Raw genomic sequence first — 15885 nt, 5'->3', positions numbered from 1 at the left:
ACATGTCACAGGTGACTGTGGTGCATGGCCCATGGCACGTGGCACAGGATACACACACAGAGCACATACATGGCACACGGAACACAGCTGGGGACGCAGGGTGTGGCACAGGGCACACAGCACAGGGCACACATCACACAGCACAGGGTGCACAGCACGTGGCAGCGGCCGTGTGCAGGGCAGCAGGGCCCGCTCCATGGCCGCCTCTCCCCTCTCCCCGCTCCGTGGCCGCCTCTCCCCTCTCCCCGCTCCGTGGCCGCCTCTCCCCTCTCCCCTCTCCCCGCTCCGTGCCCTGGACTCGGGGCCGCGGCGCAGCGGGACGAGCTCCCGAAGATCCCGAGCTCCCTCCCTGGCACATCAAAGCCGCGGCTGCTCCGGCGCTCCCGGCTCGCTGCCGGCCACGGACACCGGGACCGGGGCCGCTGGGGCCGCCCTCGGCTCTGGTCACCGGGTGGGGCAGCGCGGCGTCACCGCGAGGGGACACCCGGAGCTGCCAGCCTCCCACCCACCCGAGTGACCCCCCGAGGGTGGGATCAGCACCCAGAGAGCAAGAGGGTGGGCACAGGGTGGTGCTTTATTGGGGGGATCATGCAGCCTCCAAAGGTCACAGTGACAGAGAAGCGGGGACCGAGGGGACCGAGGGGACAGCAGGGTTGGATCCGGACCACAGGACTGGATGGGCAGTGCTGGGAGTGTCCTGCACTGGGGGGCCGGGACCTTCCCCATGTCCCAGCCGGGGATTTGTGGCAGGGCAGGGCCTGGCAGGGACCCCGTGTGTCCCCAGGCCACAGTGGGAGAGGGGAGGGGTCTCACTGGGGCACGTTAGGCTGGGGCTGGGGGCCTTCACTGGGGCAGCCAAAGCTGGGGGGCACTGGGGGTGTCTCACAGGGGAAACTGAGGCTGGAGTCGGGGCCGGGGGACCCTCACTGGGGAAAAGCGAGGTCGGGGGTCCCTCATTGCGGGGAGCCGAGGCTGGGGTCGGGGGTGGGGGGCCGGGGGCAGCGCGGGGGGAAGGCCTTGTAGCTGTAGTACTCCACCACCTGCTTGGGCACCTCCGCCAGCACGCACTTGGCCAGGGCTGTGGGCGACGCCTGCGGGACACCGGGACACCGGGACACGGGGCTGAGCCGCGGGCACCGCATCCCTGCGCCGCCAGGGGCCGAGGGGAGCGGAGAGGAGCGGAGGGAACGAGGAGGGAAGAGATGGATGGGAGGGGGGAAGAGGGGACGGGAGGGGATGGAAAAGGACGGGAGAGAACCGGAGGGGACAGGGGAGGGCGGGAGGGGAGGGAGGAGCCAGGAGGGGGAGGCAGGAGCTCGCCGCTGCCCCACTCACGTTCTTGAACTCGCGGAAGGGCACGAACTGGACGATGTCGCGCAGCACGGGCTCGCCCTTGGGGGAGCGCAGCACGCCGTCATCCCCGTCCAGGATCTGCATGTCCGTGAAGTCGGCGTTGCCCACGCCGACGATGATGATGGACATGGGCAGGTAGGAGGCGCGGACGATGGCCTCCCGCGTGTCCGCCATGTCCGTCACCACGCCGTCGGTCAGGATCAGCAGGATGAAATATTGCTGGGGGGACAGGGACGCTCGGGGGCTGCCCGACCCCCGGGTGCAGGGTCTGAGCCCGGCCCCGGCGGGGCAGGGGGACCCACCGAGGCCTCCTTGGTCCGTTCCTCATCAGCTGCCACTCGAGCCACCTTGGAGATGATGGGAGCCACGTTGGTGGGGCCGTAGAGCTGGATTTTGGGCAGGCAGCTCTGGTAGGACTCCACGACGCCCTGGATGCCTGTGGGGTGTGCGAGGGGTGAGGGGCATCCCCGCCATGGGTCCCGCCCCTCTGGAGCTGGACTCACCTTCACACTCGTCGTTGTCGGGGTTGAAGTTGATGGCGAAGTCGTGGGAGACCTGGAGGGAGGGAGGGGAGGGGGCAGCTGGTGCAGCCCCTACCACAGCCCCTGGTGTCTGCCAAGCCCCACCAGTGCCACAGCCGAGGGTACCCAGAGGGACCAGCACATCCCTGGGGTCCCACAGACCCCCTCACCTCGTACTTGGGGGGGATCCTGGCACCAAAGCCCAGAGCTGAGAATTTCTTATCGCTGCAAGGGAAGGGTGTGAGGAGCTCTGGTGCCAGCCCTGAGTGCCTGTCACCAGCAGATCTCACCCCGAGGTGGGTGCCACCAGTGTGTGTGGCCCCGGGGGACCCGCCAGAGCCACCCACCTGTCATAGTCCTGGCAGATCTCCCCCACAGCCACCAGAGCCTTGAGGTACTCGTTGGGCTGGTAGGGGTTGATGTAGTGCAGGGAGCAGCTGTTCCGGGGGTCCCCGTTGGAGGCCGTGAAGTCGATGGCCACCTGGTGGGGGGACATTGGGGTCACCCAGGGTGAGCAGGGCCACTGGGGTGTCCCTGCTGGGCGGGGAGGGGCCCCTGCTCACCGTGAAATGGATCTGGCAGCCGCCCATGATGTAATCCAGGAAGGAGTAAACCCTGTGGATCTTCCAGAGGGACCCGCGTCAGGCGGCCGTGCCCCACGGAGCCTGGCATGGCTCAGCACAGCCTGGCACGGCCTGGCACAGCTCCCAGGCACTCACCTTCAGGTCCAGCAGCACCACGACCCCCGAATTCTTGTAGTTGCGCTTCTTGATCTTGTACTTGGGGTTCATGCAGTCCCACTGCACCTGTGGCACCGGCACCCGCGCTGCCTGCGGCCCCCCCGGGCACAGCCCCACCCGGGCACCCCCACCCCGGTTCACTGTGCCCCGTGGGGACCCCACAGCCCCAGAACACTGTGTCCCAGTAACCCTGCACCCCCACAGCCCCAGGGTGCAGCTGCCTTGCCCCACTGCCAGCCACCCCACCCATGACTGATCCCAAACCCACCATCCCTTCCCCAAACAGGAGGGCAGAGAGAAGAAAACGATGCCAAACCCAGAGGAGGAGCTGGAAGGTGGCTGCTAGGACAGGCTCTGCTGGCAGCACACAGGGTGACCCAGGCCATCCCCATGTCCCCATGTCCCACCTTGTTCTCCCCCATGGCCTTCTGCATCTCCTCGAAGGTGGTGAAGAACTCCCCGATGAAGTCGTGCTTGCCCCGCGAGTCGTAGTCCCACACCACACACTGTGATGGGCACAGCTCAGGGGTCACCAGGGGGGCTCAGCCCCGTGCCCAGCACTGAGGGGTCCCCAGCACACCGCCAGGGAAGCTGGGGTTCAGATGCCCCCAGGGCAGGAATAGAGGTCCCCATCATTCTTCCTCACCCTCAGCTTCCTCTTCTCCTCACAGCTGCAGAGCGAGTTGAAGGAGACTTTGAAGGGCTCCCAGATGGGGCTGAGGTTGTTCTTCACCACCTGCAGGATGGGGTGGGGGCTCAGCAAGGCCGGGGAGCCCCCGGGGTGGCCGTGGGGGCCCGGTGCTGCCACAGCCCCACCTCGGTGCGGTACACCAGCTGCTCACTGCGGTCGTCGTCGATGCGGTAGATCTCCAGGAAGGGATCTGACTTGCTGAACAGGTCCTGGGGGAGGAGGGTGAGAGAGAGCAGTGCCCCCTGCCCTTTCCCCCCCCAGCACCCAGCTCACCTTGTCGTCCAGTTTCTTGGCACGGAAGGCGAGCTCCACGTAGCCGTTGTTCCCCGAGATCTCCTCTGAGATGATCTGAGAGGCAGCCGTGGGTGCTCAGAGCCTGGCACAGCTTTGCCCCCCTGCCCACCACCTCCCTGGGCTGCCCTGGGAGGGGACAGGGCCCCACGTGCCTCCCTGGCACAGCAGGGACCTTCAGGATGGGCAGCAGATGCCACTGGGCACCCTGAGCCCTCCCCAACCCCAAGAGTCTGTGCCACCCTACTGATCCAGTCCAGTGCCATCCATGTGTCCTGACCGGTGCCATCCCAGGATTCCAGCCCCATGTTACCTGTGCACCCCATCCCGGTGCCACCCTCAGTTCGGTGCCACCCCAGCGCCCCTGCTCGGTGTCACCCCCCCAGTGTCACCCCCAGCACGGGCCTGGTGCTCACCGTGATCGTGGACTTGCCCGCGAACTTGCCGTACTTGAGGAACAGCGGCTTCGTCACCCGTTTCTGAGCCACGATCTGCGGGAGCCCAGTGTTGGGGAGGGGACACGGCCGGGGGTCCCCGAGCAGGGGGGTGTCCCCAGGCTCACCTGGCCCACGGTGCACTCCATGCCCCCCAGGAAGTCGTCGTCGTGCGTGCCCACGCCGGCCTGGCCGTGGCTGTCGTACACCTCGAAGCGCAGCTTCTGCACCTCCTCGAAGTAGTAATCGACCGTGAAGATCTTGGCAAACACGGGGTTCAGGTTGCTCTTGATCACCTCGCTGCGATCCACCTGCGAGGGGTTGGCACAGGGCCTTGGGGTGCCAGGGCTCACACGGGGATGTGGAACGGGGGCTGTTCTGAGGGGAGGTGAAGGGATGGCTCATGCCAGGCTGAGGGGTACAGGGATGAGGGATGGGGCAGTGAAGGGATAGGGGTGCAGGAACAGGGAATGCAGGGAAGGACCAGCTGTGCCCGAGTGAATGGCATTTGGAGGAGCCCCTTGTGACCCCCACAGCCTCCAGCCCTGGGTGTGAGATGCTGCTCCCACTGGGCTCCCTGTGGTCGTCCAAGGGGATACTCTGCCTCTGGCTGTGCTTTGCCACAGCTCTGCTGGAGCAGGAGCAAGGGGCTGGTGCCAGGACAAGCCTCTGTGCCCATCCTGGGGGTTGCCAGCCCCTGGCCCTGGTGGCCCCAGTGGGCAGTGGGTGCCCAGCATCTCCTGGCCGTGCTGGCAGTGGGTGCTGAGCAGTTCCGGAGCCTCCCCCGCACTCATCCCTGCCAGGGTTGACTCAAGGGGACACATCCTGGCCAGGGCACCCTGCCAGCCCCTGGCCCCTGCCCACTGCCTGCTCAGTCCAGCATCATCTGTCGAGCCCACACTGCTGCCACCCTGCCGTGGCCGTCCGTGTCCCTCCTGTGTGGCACTGCCAGCCCCTCGTGCTGTGGGAATGTGGCTGTTGGGTCCTCAGACCCTCCGGACCCAGGGCCTTAGAGCCAGCAGCAGAGCCGGGTTCAGGCACCTGCTCTGGGGCACACAGGCTGGCTGGGACAGGAGTCACTCCACAAGGTGGCTCAGGAGGGACCCTCTTGCCTCCTGGAGCTGGCTGGTGTCTGGCACAGCACAGCCTGGAGCGTGGCACAGCATGGCACAGCACACAGAGCATGGCACAGAGCACTGTGGCACAGCTGGGTAGAAGTGTCTGGCATGGCAGAGCACACAGAGCGTGGCACAGAGCACTGTGGCACAGCCGGTACAAGTGTCTGGCATGGCACAGCACACAGAGCGTGGCACAAGGCACTGTGGCACAGCTGGGTACAAGTGTCTGGCATGGCACAGCACACAGAGCGTGGCACAAGGCACTGTGGCACAGCTGGGTACAAGTGTCTGGCATGGCAGAGCACGGCACAAGGCACTGTGGCACAGCCAGGTACAGGTGTCTGGCATGGCAGAGCACACAGAGCATGGCACAGAGCACTGTGGCACAGCCAGGTACAAGTGTCTGGCATGGCAGAGCACACAGAGCGTGGCACAAGTCACTGTGGCACAGCTGGGTACAAGTGTCTGGCATGGCAGAGCACACAGAGCACGGCACAAGGCACTGTGGCACAGCCGGTACAAGTGTCTGGCATGGCACAGCACACCGCAGCTGGCACGGTGCCCTTGTCCCCCCCTCCCTGCCCGGCTCCGCGCTGGCTCGAGCCGAGTCGATGACACGCCGAGGGATTTAGCGCTAAATCCGCCGGCTGAGCGGCCGCGATTAGAGCGGGGCCGCGGCGCCAGCCCGGAGCTCAGCACGGGGAGGGATGGAAGGAGCCGTGCCAGCCCCACTGCCAGCCCCAGTGCCAGCATCAGCCCCAGTGCCAGTGTCAGCACCAGCCCTCCAGCCCTGAGCCACCCCAGGGGGCACTGGAGCCACTCGGGAGCGGTGGGCACCACGCCCGCCCCACTCCCCAGCCCCACTGCAGCCCCATCCATCCTCACAGGCTGCTGGGTGCCCCACAGTGCCCTGTGCCATGCTCACCCCCTCACCCTGCCTCACCCCCTGGACCCCGTTCTGCACCCTGCAACCTGTTCTGCACTGTGCACCCTACTCTGCATCCCTGCTCTGAGCCTTGCACCCTGTTCTGCACCTTGCACCCCATTCTGAACCCTGTACCCCTTTCTGACCCTGGTCTGCACCCAGCAGCCCATTCTTCATTGTCTCCTACACCCTGGTCTGAACCCTGCACCTCGTTCTGAACCCTGCAACCTGTCTTGCACCATGCACCCTACTCTGCATCACCTCCTGCCCCCCTGCTCTGCACGCTGTACCCTGGTCTGAACCCTGCACCTCGTACTGCGCCTAGAACCCCTTTCTGCACCCTGTACCCCCTTCTCTCCCTTATCTCCTGTACCCTGCTCTGAACCCTGTACTCTGCTCTGAACCCTGCACCCCTTTCTGCACCCTGTACCCTGCTCTGTACCCTGTACCCTGCTCCCCACCAACTCCTGCACCCTGACCCCCATTCTGCACCCTGCACTTCACCCCCCACCATCTCCTGCAGCCCACCCTGCAGCCCCCTACATCCTGCACCCTGAGCCTGGGTCCCGCCCTGCCCTGCCCGGTGGGTGCCAGCAGTGCCCCCTTCTCTCCTACCTCCATCCACTGGCCCTGGGACTGCATCAGCAGCAGGACACAGGGGTCCGACTTGTTGAGGGTGTCTCGGTCCAGGAGGTGTTTACAGCTGACCCGCAGCTCCACCTTGGAGAGCACGGCCAGCGGGGCCTGCGGGCACGGCTCGGGCACGCCGCCCATGCCGGCGGGGCGCGGCGGGGCACAGGCGGCCCCGTGGGCGAAGGGCATGGCGGGCTGTCAGCGAGCGGGGCAGGTGCCCGTCATGCCCGGGGCACGGCGCCCCGCGCTGCCCGGCACGGCCCCGCTGCCAGGACAGGGGTCCCGGGACAGCTCCGAGCCGGGGGGGCCGTTCCAGTCCCGATGGCTCCGCGGGGCTCTGCAAGGCATCAAAGCACGGCGGGGTGAGTGGGAGCTGGCACGGCCCGGGTACCCCCAGATCCCAGCCAGCACGGTGGGCACCGCTGTGGGGGCTCACTGGGTCCTGCAGGGCCGTGCCCGGCTCTGTCCCAGCCCCACCCCAGCGGCAGGATGAGTCCCGAGGGGAGGGGGGACCTAAGTGGGGTGGGGTTCCCACCCTGGAGTGCGCCGTGTGGGGCTGTGGAGTAGGAACCCCTCCAGCCCCTGCGGGCAGCACCCCCAGCCCGGGCAGGGCTCTCCGGAGGGGAGTGGGGACACCAACTCCGCGTCTGTGGCACCAGGTGACGATTCCCCCGTGCTGGGGACAGCGTCCATCCTGCCCCCGAGGCTGGCAGCACTCAGCCGGGCGGTGCTGCCTGATGGGGCAGCGAGGGGCTCTGCCAGTCCCGGCCCCAGTCCGGGGCTTGTCCCGTCACCTGCAGGTGCTGGGGGCTCCTGGCAGGGGCAGGGGCAGGGGCAGAGCAGCCTTTGCCCAGCTGTGCCCTCACATGCCCAGCCCGGCCGAAGTTTCCTGGGGAAGTCATGCAGTGCCCGGGCCCTCTCCGGCACATGGCTCCGGTGCCCCAGCTCCGGTGGGCACCCTTCCCCTCCCCGGGATCGCGGGCACCCCTTGGCATCACCCGCCGCTCAGTGGAGGGGACAGCGGGTCCCACCCTGCCCGTCGCCCCCTCACCTGGGTGCCGGTGGCCCGGGCTGGGCACGGCAGGGGCCGGCTCGGGGCGTGCCCGCCGTGCCGGTGTGCCCGCCGTGCCGGTGTGCCCGCCGGAGCTGCTGCCGCTGCCACCTCCACACAACTGACTCAAGCTGCAGCTCGGGAGCGGAGCCCTAAGAGGGAGATGGATGACAAGCTCCGTTAACTACCTCGCTGCCGGCTCCGGAGCGGAGCCCACCCCGCGGCGGGGCTGAGCGGGGTCCGCAGGGTCCCCAGCACTGCAGGCTGTGCCAGGGCAGGAGCTCCTCTCCCAGTGAGACCCACACGGCACAGCCACCGCCCCCCGCCCTCCCCAGTGCTCCCCATGGGGAACCCAGGGCCACCTTGGTCCTGGCCCCCCACACTCTGAGCCACAGCCCAAGCACAAGGGTGGGGTCCCCCCAAACCCCTGGGTGCCCTCCTCACATGCTGGGGCATCCAGACCCACATTCCATGCACATGGAGCCCCATGGGCTGAGTCCCCAGCCCGGGATCCCCCACCCACCCCTGTCCCCCCAGCACTGCGGTGCTGTCAATCCAGCTTTATGGGAGATGATGTAATTAGCTCAAATTTGGAGGGATTAAAATGCAGATAGGGCTAACAAGCACGAGGGCACCAGAGGGCCCGGGCTTCGGGAGCTAATCCCCCGTCTGCCTGGCAGAAATAGGCCACCCTCCTTCCCACTCCCCCCAGAGCTCCAGCACGGCTCGGTAGGGCAGGAGGCACCAACCCACAGCAGGACATGGGCTGGGCAGAGGGGCTGGAGGGACACCGTGGTGATGGGACACAGACAGCACCTCACCAGGCACATCTCACCTTTTTGAACTGCCCAAGAACCATGCAGCAATGCCAGGATTCCAGCACGGAGTGTCCCATCCCATCCCATCCCTGTGATCCCATCCCATCATAACAATGGGCTGGGTGAGTGCTCCCAGAGCAGCTCTGATCCCACAGACACATCCCAGGGACCCATCAGCCCCTGCCCAGGGACAGGCAGAGCCTGGGATCCCCCCAACAGCCACGAGGATCAGCCAGAACCCCCCAGTTTCTCCTGAGCTCCTGTGATGCCACCTAAAGTACCACAGAACCATTTGGGATGGAAAGACTCCAAGAGCAGTTCACCCTCTCCCCAGTACTGCTGAGGCCACCACCATGTCCCCAAGTGCCACATCTACCACAGGATGGTCTTTAACCAATGAAGAAATGGCTAAAAGTGGCTTAGAACTGAAGCAGGGTCTGAGCCAAGGGCCAGGAAGCGAAGAATGGCACAGCAGCACAGTCCAGCCCTGGGACTTGGCTCCATCCAAGCCCAACTGAGGGGCTGGGCCACACCTTGCTCCCCCCTATACACCCCCAAAAGTGGGGCAAGCCTGAGTGACCTCCACCATGACACCCAACTTGTACAGCTTTGCCTCACAAAGAAGTGTGGAAATGATCAAACCAGGAATAGGCACGGAAGGCAGGGAAGGTGCAGCAGACAAAGCCTGGCACAGAGAGGGAACCTCAAAGCCCCTCAGAATCAGAGCAGAAGGCAGCCCAGGCTGCAGCCCTGACAAGGCAGAGGAGTGGGCACAAGGCAGGTGTTTAACTCGCTGTTGGGAAATGTGGAGCCTCCAATGACAGCCAAGGAGGCTTCCCACGCTGGAACACATCCCTGCACCGCCACAGGCACACGGGGCGGCTCTGCTCGCTACATGTGCCCCAAAACCACAGCACACCGGGCTCTCTACGGCTCTTTATTGACAGTTCTGGGGAGAACAGTTCATTTCTTCTTCTCCACGTCCTGCTCCGCCGCTTCCTTGGCGCGCTTGGCGCGGATGCCGAAGAGGCGGGCGTTGGCCCGGGCCATGCGAAGGCTGGCAAAGGCCTTGAAGTTCTTCTCGTCCTCCGAGATGACACGCGCCTTCTCCCGCTTGAAAACCTGCGGGGAGAGCGCCAGACAGTCAGGCTGCCCCTCGGAGTCCAGGCTTCCCACTGTGGTCTCTGCGAGAGCAGCGGGAACAGAGCACTCGTGCCATCCACAGGCCCTGCCCTCAGCTGGGATCTGCCTTCCCGCGGGCTCCTCACCGGAGCAGGGATGAAAACAAGCACCACGGGAAACCTGAGTCAGCTTTCACAGAATCACAGCTTTGTTAAGGCTGGTAAAGACCTTTAATAGCGAGCTGTTAGCCCAGCACCACCATGGTTACCACCAACCTTGTCCTCAAGTGCCACATCCACGTGTTTTTTGAGCACTTCCAAGGATGGGGACTCCACCAACTGCCCTGGGCAGCTGTGGCAGGGATGGACAGCCTGGCCAGTGAAGCAATTTTCCTAATATCCAACCTAAACCTCCCCTGGCACAGCGTGAGGCTGTTTCCTCTAGTCCTGTCACTTGTCACCTGGGGGGAAAGCCTGACCCCCTCCCAGCTCCACCCTCCTGTCAGGGACTTGTAGGGAATGACAAGAGGTTTGTGACAGTACTGGCAGCAGCTCTGGGAAGCAGACAGGATTTAGGCACAAATGGTGACCACAGAACCTGCCTGAGCACTCCCACCCCAGCTGAACCCAAAGCACCCACAATTTCCCAGTTCTCTCCAAGACTTATTCCTGGTTTTCTTTTGATCCAGGATGGGCAATGCCTGGACACAGTCACCCTCAGCTGTGAGGCAGCAAGGACAGAACCCTCTCCCTCTCCACAAGTCCAACCTCAATCACGTCACTCACAGAACATGATTAAATGACACTCACGTTCTTGATGGGCATGACAGGTCCTGTGAGCTGAGTGGCCATCTTGAGTTCCTCTGGCTGCACAACAGAAGATGGGAATGTTAGAAGAACAGAATTTAAACTTCTCTGGCTAAAACCTCAGCTAAAGCACAGCAGGTACCCAGCTTAAACATGGTGCTAATGATCCTGCCAGGAGCTGTAACACTGAATGGGAACAAAGCCAGCTTGGCACTGCTGAGCTGCACCAGCGACCCACGCTGTGCCCGGATCCGGCCAGAGCAGCAGCGGCCACAGCTCTGCCAGCTGGGACAGCTCTGACACCAACTGTGCTGCTCTCAATTTACACAGCATCATCTAGGCTGGAAAATACCTCCAGCACCATCCAGCCCAACCTCTGCCTGATCCCCACACTGTCACCAGCCCAGAGCACTCAGTGCTACATCTGTTCCTTCCTTGGACAGCTCCAGGGATGGGGACTCCAAACCTCCCTGGGCAGCCCCTGCCAGTGCCTGACCCCCCTTTCCAGGAAGAAATTCCTGATGTCCAACCTGAACCACCTTCCCTGGCACAAACGGAGGCCGTTCCCTGAGCCTCCTTTTCTCCAGGCTGAGCCCACACAGCTCATATACACCCAACACATTCCTCAGCAACTCCTTCTCAAGTTGATTCCAGCTTCTTGGAAGAGCATGTCATCAGACAAAAATGACTGAACGTTTACTGAATACAGCTGACTTCCAGCAAACACATCTGAATCAGTGTTTCAGCTCCAGGCTCTCCCTTCCCTGCTCTGAAGATGGAGTTAAGCAGCTTGGAGCTGCCAGATTCTCCACAAGATGGAAGGACAGTCTGAACTCAGCCTTGTGTTCCCTGGATCTACTGGCAGCAGAGCCAGGGAACACAGCTCTGCTCTGATCCTGGAGAGGTTTTAATGAAAACCATTTTTGAATGTCAATAACAATTGCCTTCTGGAGCCTGCCTGGCACAGAGCTCTGGAGCCACTCACAGCCTGTCCCTCAGCCTTCCACCAGCAGGACTGACTCCAAGGGGAATTTCCAGCCACTGTGACAATTTAGCTCTCTAAACTAAAACTCAACCGGCTGAGCAAGGAGCAAAGCTCCAGGAATCAGCACCTAAACAAGCCAGCAGCTGCTCAGCCAAATGCCTGGTTGAAGAGTCAGTGCAACCCAGAGTGCCCTGTTAGACTCGACCCTTCCAGGCCTGGCCTTGTGCTGGGCTCAGAACCATGGTGGTCACACAATGCAGAAGGCTCAAGAGCTCTGCCTGACACCAAACCTCCCAGACCAGGACACACTTCCAGCAGTCAGGTACTCACAGAGCTGTCTCCCTTCTTGGGCATGGCTGGCTTCCTGGGGAAGAGGATGAGCTTGGAGTGGTACTCCTTCAGCCTCTGCACGTTGGCCTGCAGGGACTCGGTGGACTTGTTCCGCCTCCGGGGATCCACGGAGATCCCGATAGTCCGCGCAAACTTCTTGTTGATGCCAGCGAGCTGAGGAGGGAGGAGAGAGCAGTGTCAGCATCCCACAGCTCCCACCAGCCAGGCAGGGACCCCAGCACGGGGTGCAGGCTCTGGGGGAAGGCTGGGTATCAGCTCAGGGACAACCAAGGGTGTTCTGCTGTATCTTTGTGCTTAAAATGTTGCTCAGGCCGATTTTTGCAGGTGGATTTCCCTGGAGGAGCAAAGTGCAACCCCTGCAGGACACATCTAAACCTGGATTCACACAGATGTTTATGAGTCAGCTTATGGACAACTCTGGTTCACTGAATACTGGGAGCTCCATTAAATCAGGAGTTTTTTTTCTAACCATCTGAAACAACCATTAAATTATGTCTATTTTTTTAGACTACCTTAAACAAAAAACTAATTTTCTGTTTGAAGACAAACAGCTGCATGCTGCTTTGTGTTCCACCACTACCCAAAAATTAAAAAAAAAAAAAAAAGCAATGAAGTATTTGGCACCCAGAAGAACAATTTCCCTGCCTCAGTGCACCAATTTCAGTTATAAATGCTTTAATTAAGACACTGAGCCAGGCGCAGCGGCAGCTGGTGCTGCCAGTGAGCCCTGATGTGGAATCTGATCAGACACACAGTGGGTGGCTCTGCAGACCACCCTTACCTGCTCAGCTCACCTGGGCAGGACACAGGGACAAGGAACAGAAGACTGGAAACACCTCCCACTTTAATCCAACTATCTGGGCTTTAATCCAACTATTATTACTCCAGCTACTCTGAGATGCTGTGCTGAATGGTTCTTCCTCCTGGTACAACATCCTCTGCTAATCTTAGAACTACATTGAGCTGAGTTTACTTGGTCCTTAACTGGGAACATTGGCTAAAATGCTTAGAACTAGCAGAACAATGTTTCATAAACAAATAATTTAATGAAGATGATCTTGGTCTTCTCCCTTTCCCAAAAAAGTTTAGGAGACTCAAGGCTCCTTCAGAATTCAAATTTCATAGTCTCTGAATAGTCTGGGTTGGAAAAGACCATAAAGATCTTTAAGTTCCATCCCTTGCCATGAGCAGGGACACCTTCTCCTATCCCAAGCCCTGTCCAACCTGGCTTTGGACACTTCCAGGCATGAAGTAGTCACAGCTTTCCTGGGCACCTTGTGCCAGGGCCTCCCCACCCTCACAGGGAAGAATTTCTTTCATATACCCAAACTAAATTTCCCTTATTTTGGCTTTATTTTAACAGAATTTTAAATTACACTCTCAGCAGATAAACAGACATTTACTTTTCAAAGCACTCTTCACACTCCCACTCCACCATCACAGGTAAGACCATTTTTCCTTGCTCCCAGAGCCAGGAAATCCACAGCCTTCCCTGCCAGGTACCAACACCTGAGGAAGTCACCTTGTGCAGGACAGGACAAGGAGCTCAGCTCAGACTTTATTTGCCTTTTTGAATGAGTGCTCTGTACTTACTTTAAGCTCCTCCAGGCTGAAGCCTCTGCCAGCACGGACCTTTTTGTGGTATCTGATAGTGGGGCACCTGACGATGGGCCGGATGGGCCCGGCCACGGGCCGGGGGGCGATGCGGCGAGCCTTGGCCTGGCGAGCCTTCCTCCTGGAAGGGCAGGGTCACAGCATCCTTCAGCTTGGGAGACATCTCAGGGGATGGAGCCCAACCTGTGCCCGACCCCCACCGTACCAACCCAGCCCGGAGCACTGAGTGCTGCATCCAGCCCCTCCCCGGGCAGCCCCTGCCAAGGCCTGACCGCCCTTTCCAGGAAGACATTCCTTGTGATGTCCAACCTGAGTCTCCCCTGCACAAACCCAGGCTGTTCCCCCTCCTTCTGTCCCTGCTCCCTGGGACCAGAGCCTGACCCCCTCCTGTCAGGCAGTTGTGGAGACCTAGAAGGTTCCTCCTGAGTTCCTTTTCTCCAGGCTGAGACCGCCCCAGGGGCTCCTGGTGATCCAGACCCTTCCTAGTTCCATCCCCTTCTCTGGACAAGCTCCTCAATGTCTATCGTGCAATGAGGGGACAAATGCAACACCGGAGTTCCAGGTGTGACATCAGCAGTACCACTACAGGGGACAGGCCCTATCCTGGTCCTGCTGGTCACAAACCAAGCGTCACCAGCCTCCTGCCCACCTGTGACAGCCACGGCATCTCTACGACATGCGCCACTCCCGCCTTGCAGGGAGGCACGTCCTGCCCTGCGATGGCTCCGGAACGAACAGCCGGGTCGGGCCGTCAGCTGCTGCCATCAGAGACCCAGGGAAGAGCGTTCATCACAGTGGATGCAGCGATTCCGGAGATGTCTCATCACTTGGCTGCGGCTCGCCCAGAGCACGAGCGGGGGGTGGCGGAACAGATCCACAGCGTCCCGGCCCCGTAAACAGCGCCGCAGAAACCGGGACAGCGCCTCCCGCGGACCCCGGAGCTCCGGGACTCACCTGCGGAGCTTGCGGGCGGGCTGGTTGAACCAGGTGGCGACTCGGCGCTGCCAGTCCTTGTGGAAGTGGGGCTTCAGGATCATCCCATTGCGGCTGGGCGCCATGGCTGCGGCCTGCGGACACCGGCACGGTTAACGCGGGGACACCCCAGGCGCCCCTGAGCCCGCGGTCCCCGGCCCGGTGCGGCCCCATCGCCGCCCCCGGGGCCTCCCCCGCGGCCCCGCGCGGGGCTATGGCGGCGGCGGGCGCGGCCCCGGCGAGCGGATGGCGGCGGATGGAGCCCCCGGCCCTCACTCACCTCCCGCCACGACAATGGCGACCGGAAAGGAAGCGCTGGCGCGGCGGCGCCGGAAGTGCCGCGGCGGCGCCCAATGGGCAGCGCGGGAGCGGCCCGGAGAGGGGCGGGGCTAACGCGGGGCGGCGGCGGCTGCTCCGTGCCCGCAGCAAAGATGGCGGCGACTTAAAGGGCCCGCGCACCGCGGGGGGAACGGCGCCGCGGGGAGCGCGGACACGGGGAACGGGGCTACAGCCAGGCTCGATCGGCAGCAGCGGCTCGATGCCCTCTCCCGTGCCCTGCACCTCCTGGGCAGGGCGAGTGGACGGACACCGGGCAGGGGTTCCGCTGCTCCCAAATCCTGAGGGATTCCCCATCCACCCCCAGAGCAGGATGCCGCTCCCTGCTGCCCTTCTGGGGTAGCAGCATTCTCTCGCAGAGGCAGGAGAGGGATCTCCACCGCCTGGGCAGATCCCAGGTCCCACAGCAGTGGGATCCACAGCCTTTGCCCGGGAGCAGTGGCACAGCAGTGCTGGCAGCAGCCCGGAAGCCACCAAGGACCCTGCGCTGTCCCCCCAGTGCGCTGCTCCCACTGTCACCCTCAGCTCCACAGAGCTGAACCCCCCTCCCCACAAAGGTTCTGTCAGTTAAGAAAAGAATCAAAGAAAACTTGAAATTTAATTTGCTGCTGGAAAAGGAAATTCAAAGAGTGAGACTGGGAAGAAACAAACAAGTTTGGAATTAAAACATCCAGGCAGCAGCGTCCAAAATGTGGAAAGTTACTTGTGTCCCTGAACTCAAGGGAAATCACTCCCTGGGCACTGAGAGACCCCTGGGATTGAGCTGGGACAGGGGAGAAGACACAGTGCAGAACATCTTCACATTCTCAGGGAAGCAGGGGGCTCCCAGCTCCAGCCTGACCCAGGACAGGAGCCTGGGACTGTGACAAAGGCCCCAGGGCTGGAAGCCATCACAGCCCAGGCTTGAGCTGGGGTCTTTCAGGTCACAGACAGTCCTGATGGAGTAACCCCAGACAATAATCCTTCCTAAAAATGCAGCCAGCCAGGGCACTCCAGGCAGCAACAACCACTTTAATGCTTTCCCTGATGAACACCAGACAACCCTGTCAGCAGGGCCTGTTTTGCAACACCCACGAGGATGAAAGAGCTTTTCCTGAGCATTCCCAACAAACACACCTGCTTTT

The 15885-nt window shown here is 62.1% G+C and overlaps 2 protein-coding genes across 3 annotated transcripts; both read right to left on the bottom strand.

Annotated features, from left to right (window-relative positions):
- Positions 1-556: 556 nt before the first annotated feature.
- Positions 557-7918, bottom strand: CPNE7 (copine 7). Of its 2 annotated transcripts, none has more exons than XM_077185193.1 (16): positions 7758-7918; positions 6689-7043; positions 4159-4341; positions 4013-4087; positions 3579-3653; positions 3431-3514; positions 3261-3350; positions 3022-3120; positions 2594-2704; positions 2438-2497; positions 2222-2355; positions 2045-2099; positions 1857-1908; positions 1656-1789; positions 1336-1572; positions 557-1091 (listed from the first exon to the last, which is right to left on the bottom strand). In XM_077185193.1, the coding sequence occupies exons 2-16, from the start codon at positions 6893-6895 to the stop codon at positions 954-956; spliced, it is 1734 nt and encodes a 577-aa protein (XP_077041308.1). In that variant the 5' UTR covers positions 6896-7043; positions 7758-7918; the 3' UTR covers positions 557-953. The 2 variants fall into 2 exon arrangements, with proteins under 2 accessions (XP_077041308.1, XP_054497083.2); XM_054641108.2 differs by having other exon boundaries at positions 2594-2680; positions 7758-7917.
- A 1581-nt stretch (positions 7919-9499) lies between these two features.
- On the bottom strand, positions 9500-14857 carry RPL13 (ribosomal protein L13). Its single transcript, XM_054641110.2, has 6 exons — positions 14706-14857; positions 14408-14520; positions 13433-13574; positions 11819-11992; positions 10507-10563; positions 9500-9697 (listed from the first exon to the last, which is right to left on the bottom strand). The coding sequence occupies exons 2-6, from the start codon at positions 14509-14511 to the stop codon at positions 9539-9541; spliced, it is 636 nt and encodes a 211-aa protein (XP_054497085.1). The 5' UTR covers positions 14512-14520; positions 14706-14857; the 3' UTR covers positions 9500-9538.
- Positions 14858-15885: the final 1028 nt, after the last annotated feature.

This window comes from Agelaius phoeniceus, chromosome 12, assembly GCF_051311805.1.
Source record: "Agelaius phoeniceus isolate bAgePho1 chromosome 12, bAgePho1.hap1, whole genome shotgun sequence".
In the NCBI taxonomy this organism is placed as follows: Eukaryota; Metazoa; Chordata; class Aves; order Passeriformes; family Icteridae; genus Agelaius; species Agelaius phoeniceus.
The sequence above is the reverse complement of the archived record's forward strand: the minus strand, read 5'-3'. Positions and strand labels throughout refer to the sequence as shown.

Coding starts and splice junctions, on each gene's coding strand:
- CPNE7 (XM_077185193.1), bottom strand. CDS start 6,895: ATGCCCTTCGCCCACGGGGCCGCCTGTGCCCCGCCGCGCCCCGCCGGC. Junction 3,351..3,430: donor AGCTGGTGTACCGCACCGAG/GTGGGGCTGTGG, acceptor CCCATCCTGCAG/GTGGTGAAGAACAACCTCAG. Junction 2,498..2,593: donor TGGTGCTGCTGGACCTGAAG/GTGAGTGCCTGG, acceptor TCCCTCTGGAAG/ATCCACAGGGTTTACTCCTT.
- RPL13 (XM_054641110.2), bottom strand. CDS start 14,511: ATGGCGCCCAGCCGCAATGGGATGATCCTGAAGCCCCACTTCCACAAG. Junction 11,993..13,432: donor TCAGCCTGGAGGAGCTTAAA/GTAAGTACAGAG, acceptor CTCCCTCCTCAG/CTCGCTGGCATCAACAAGAA. Junction 9,698..10,506: donor CTGTCATGCCCATCAAGAAC/GTGAGTGTCATT, acceptor CTCTCCCCGCAG/GTTTTCAAGCGGGAGAAGGC.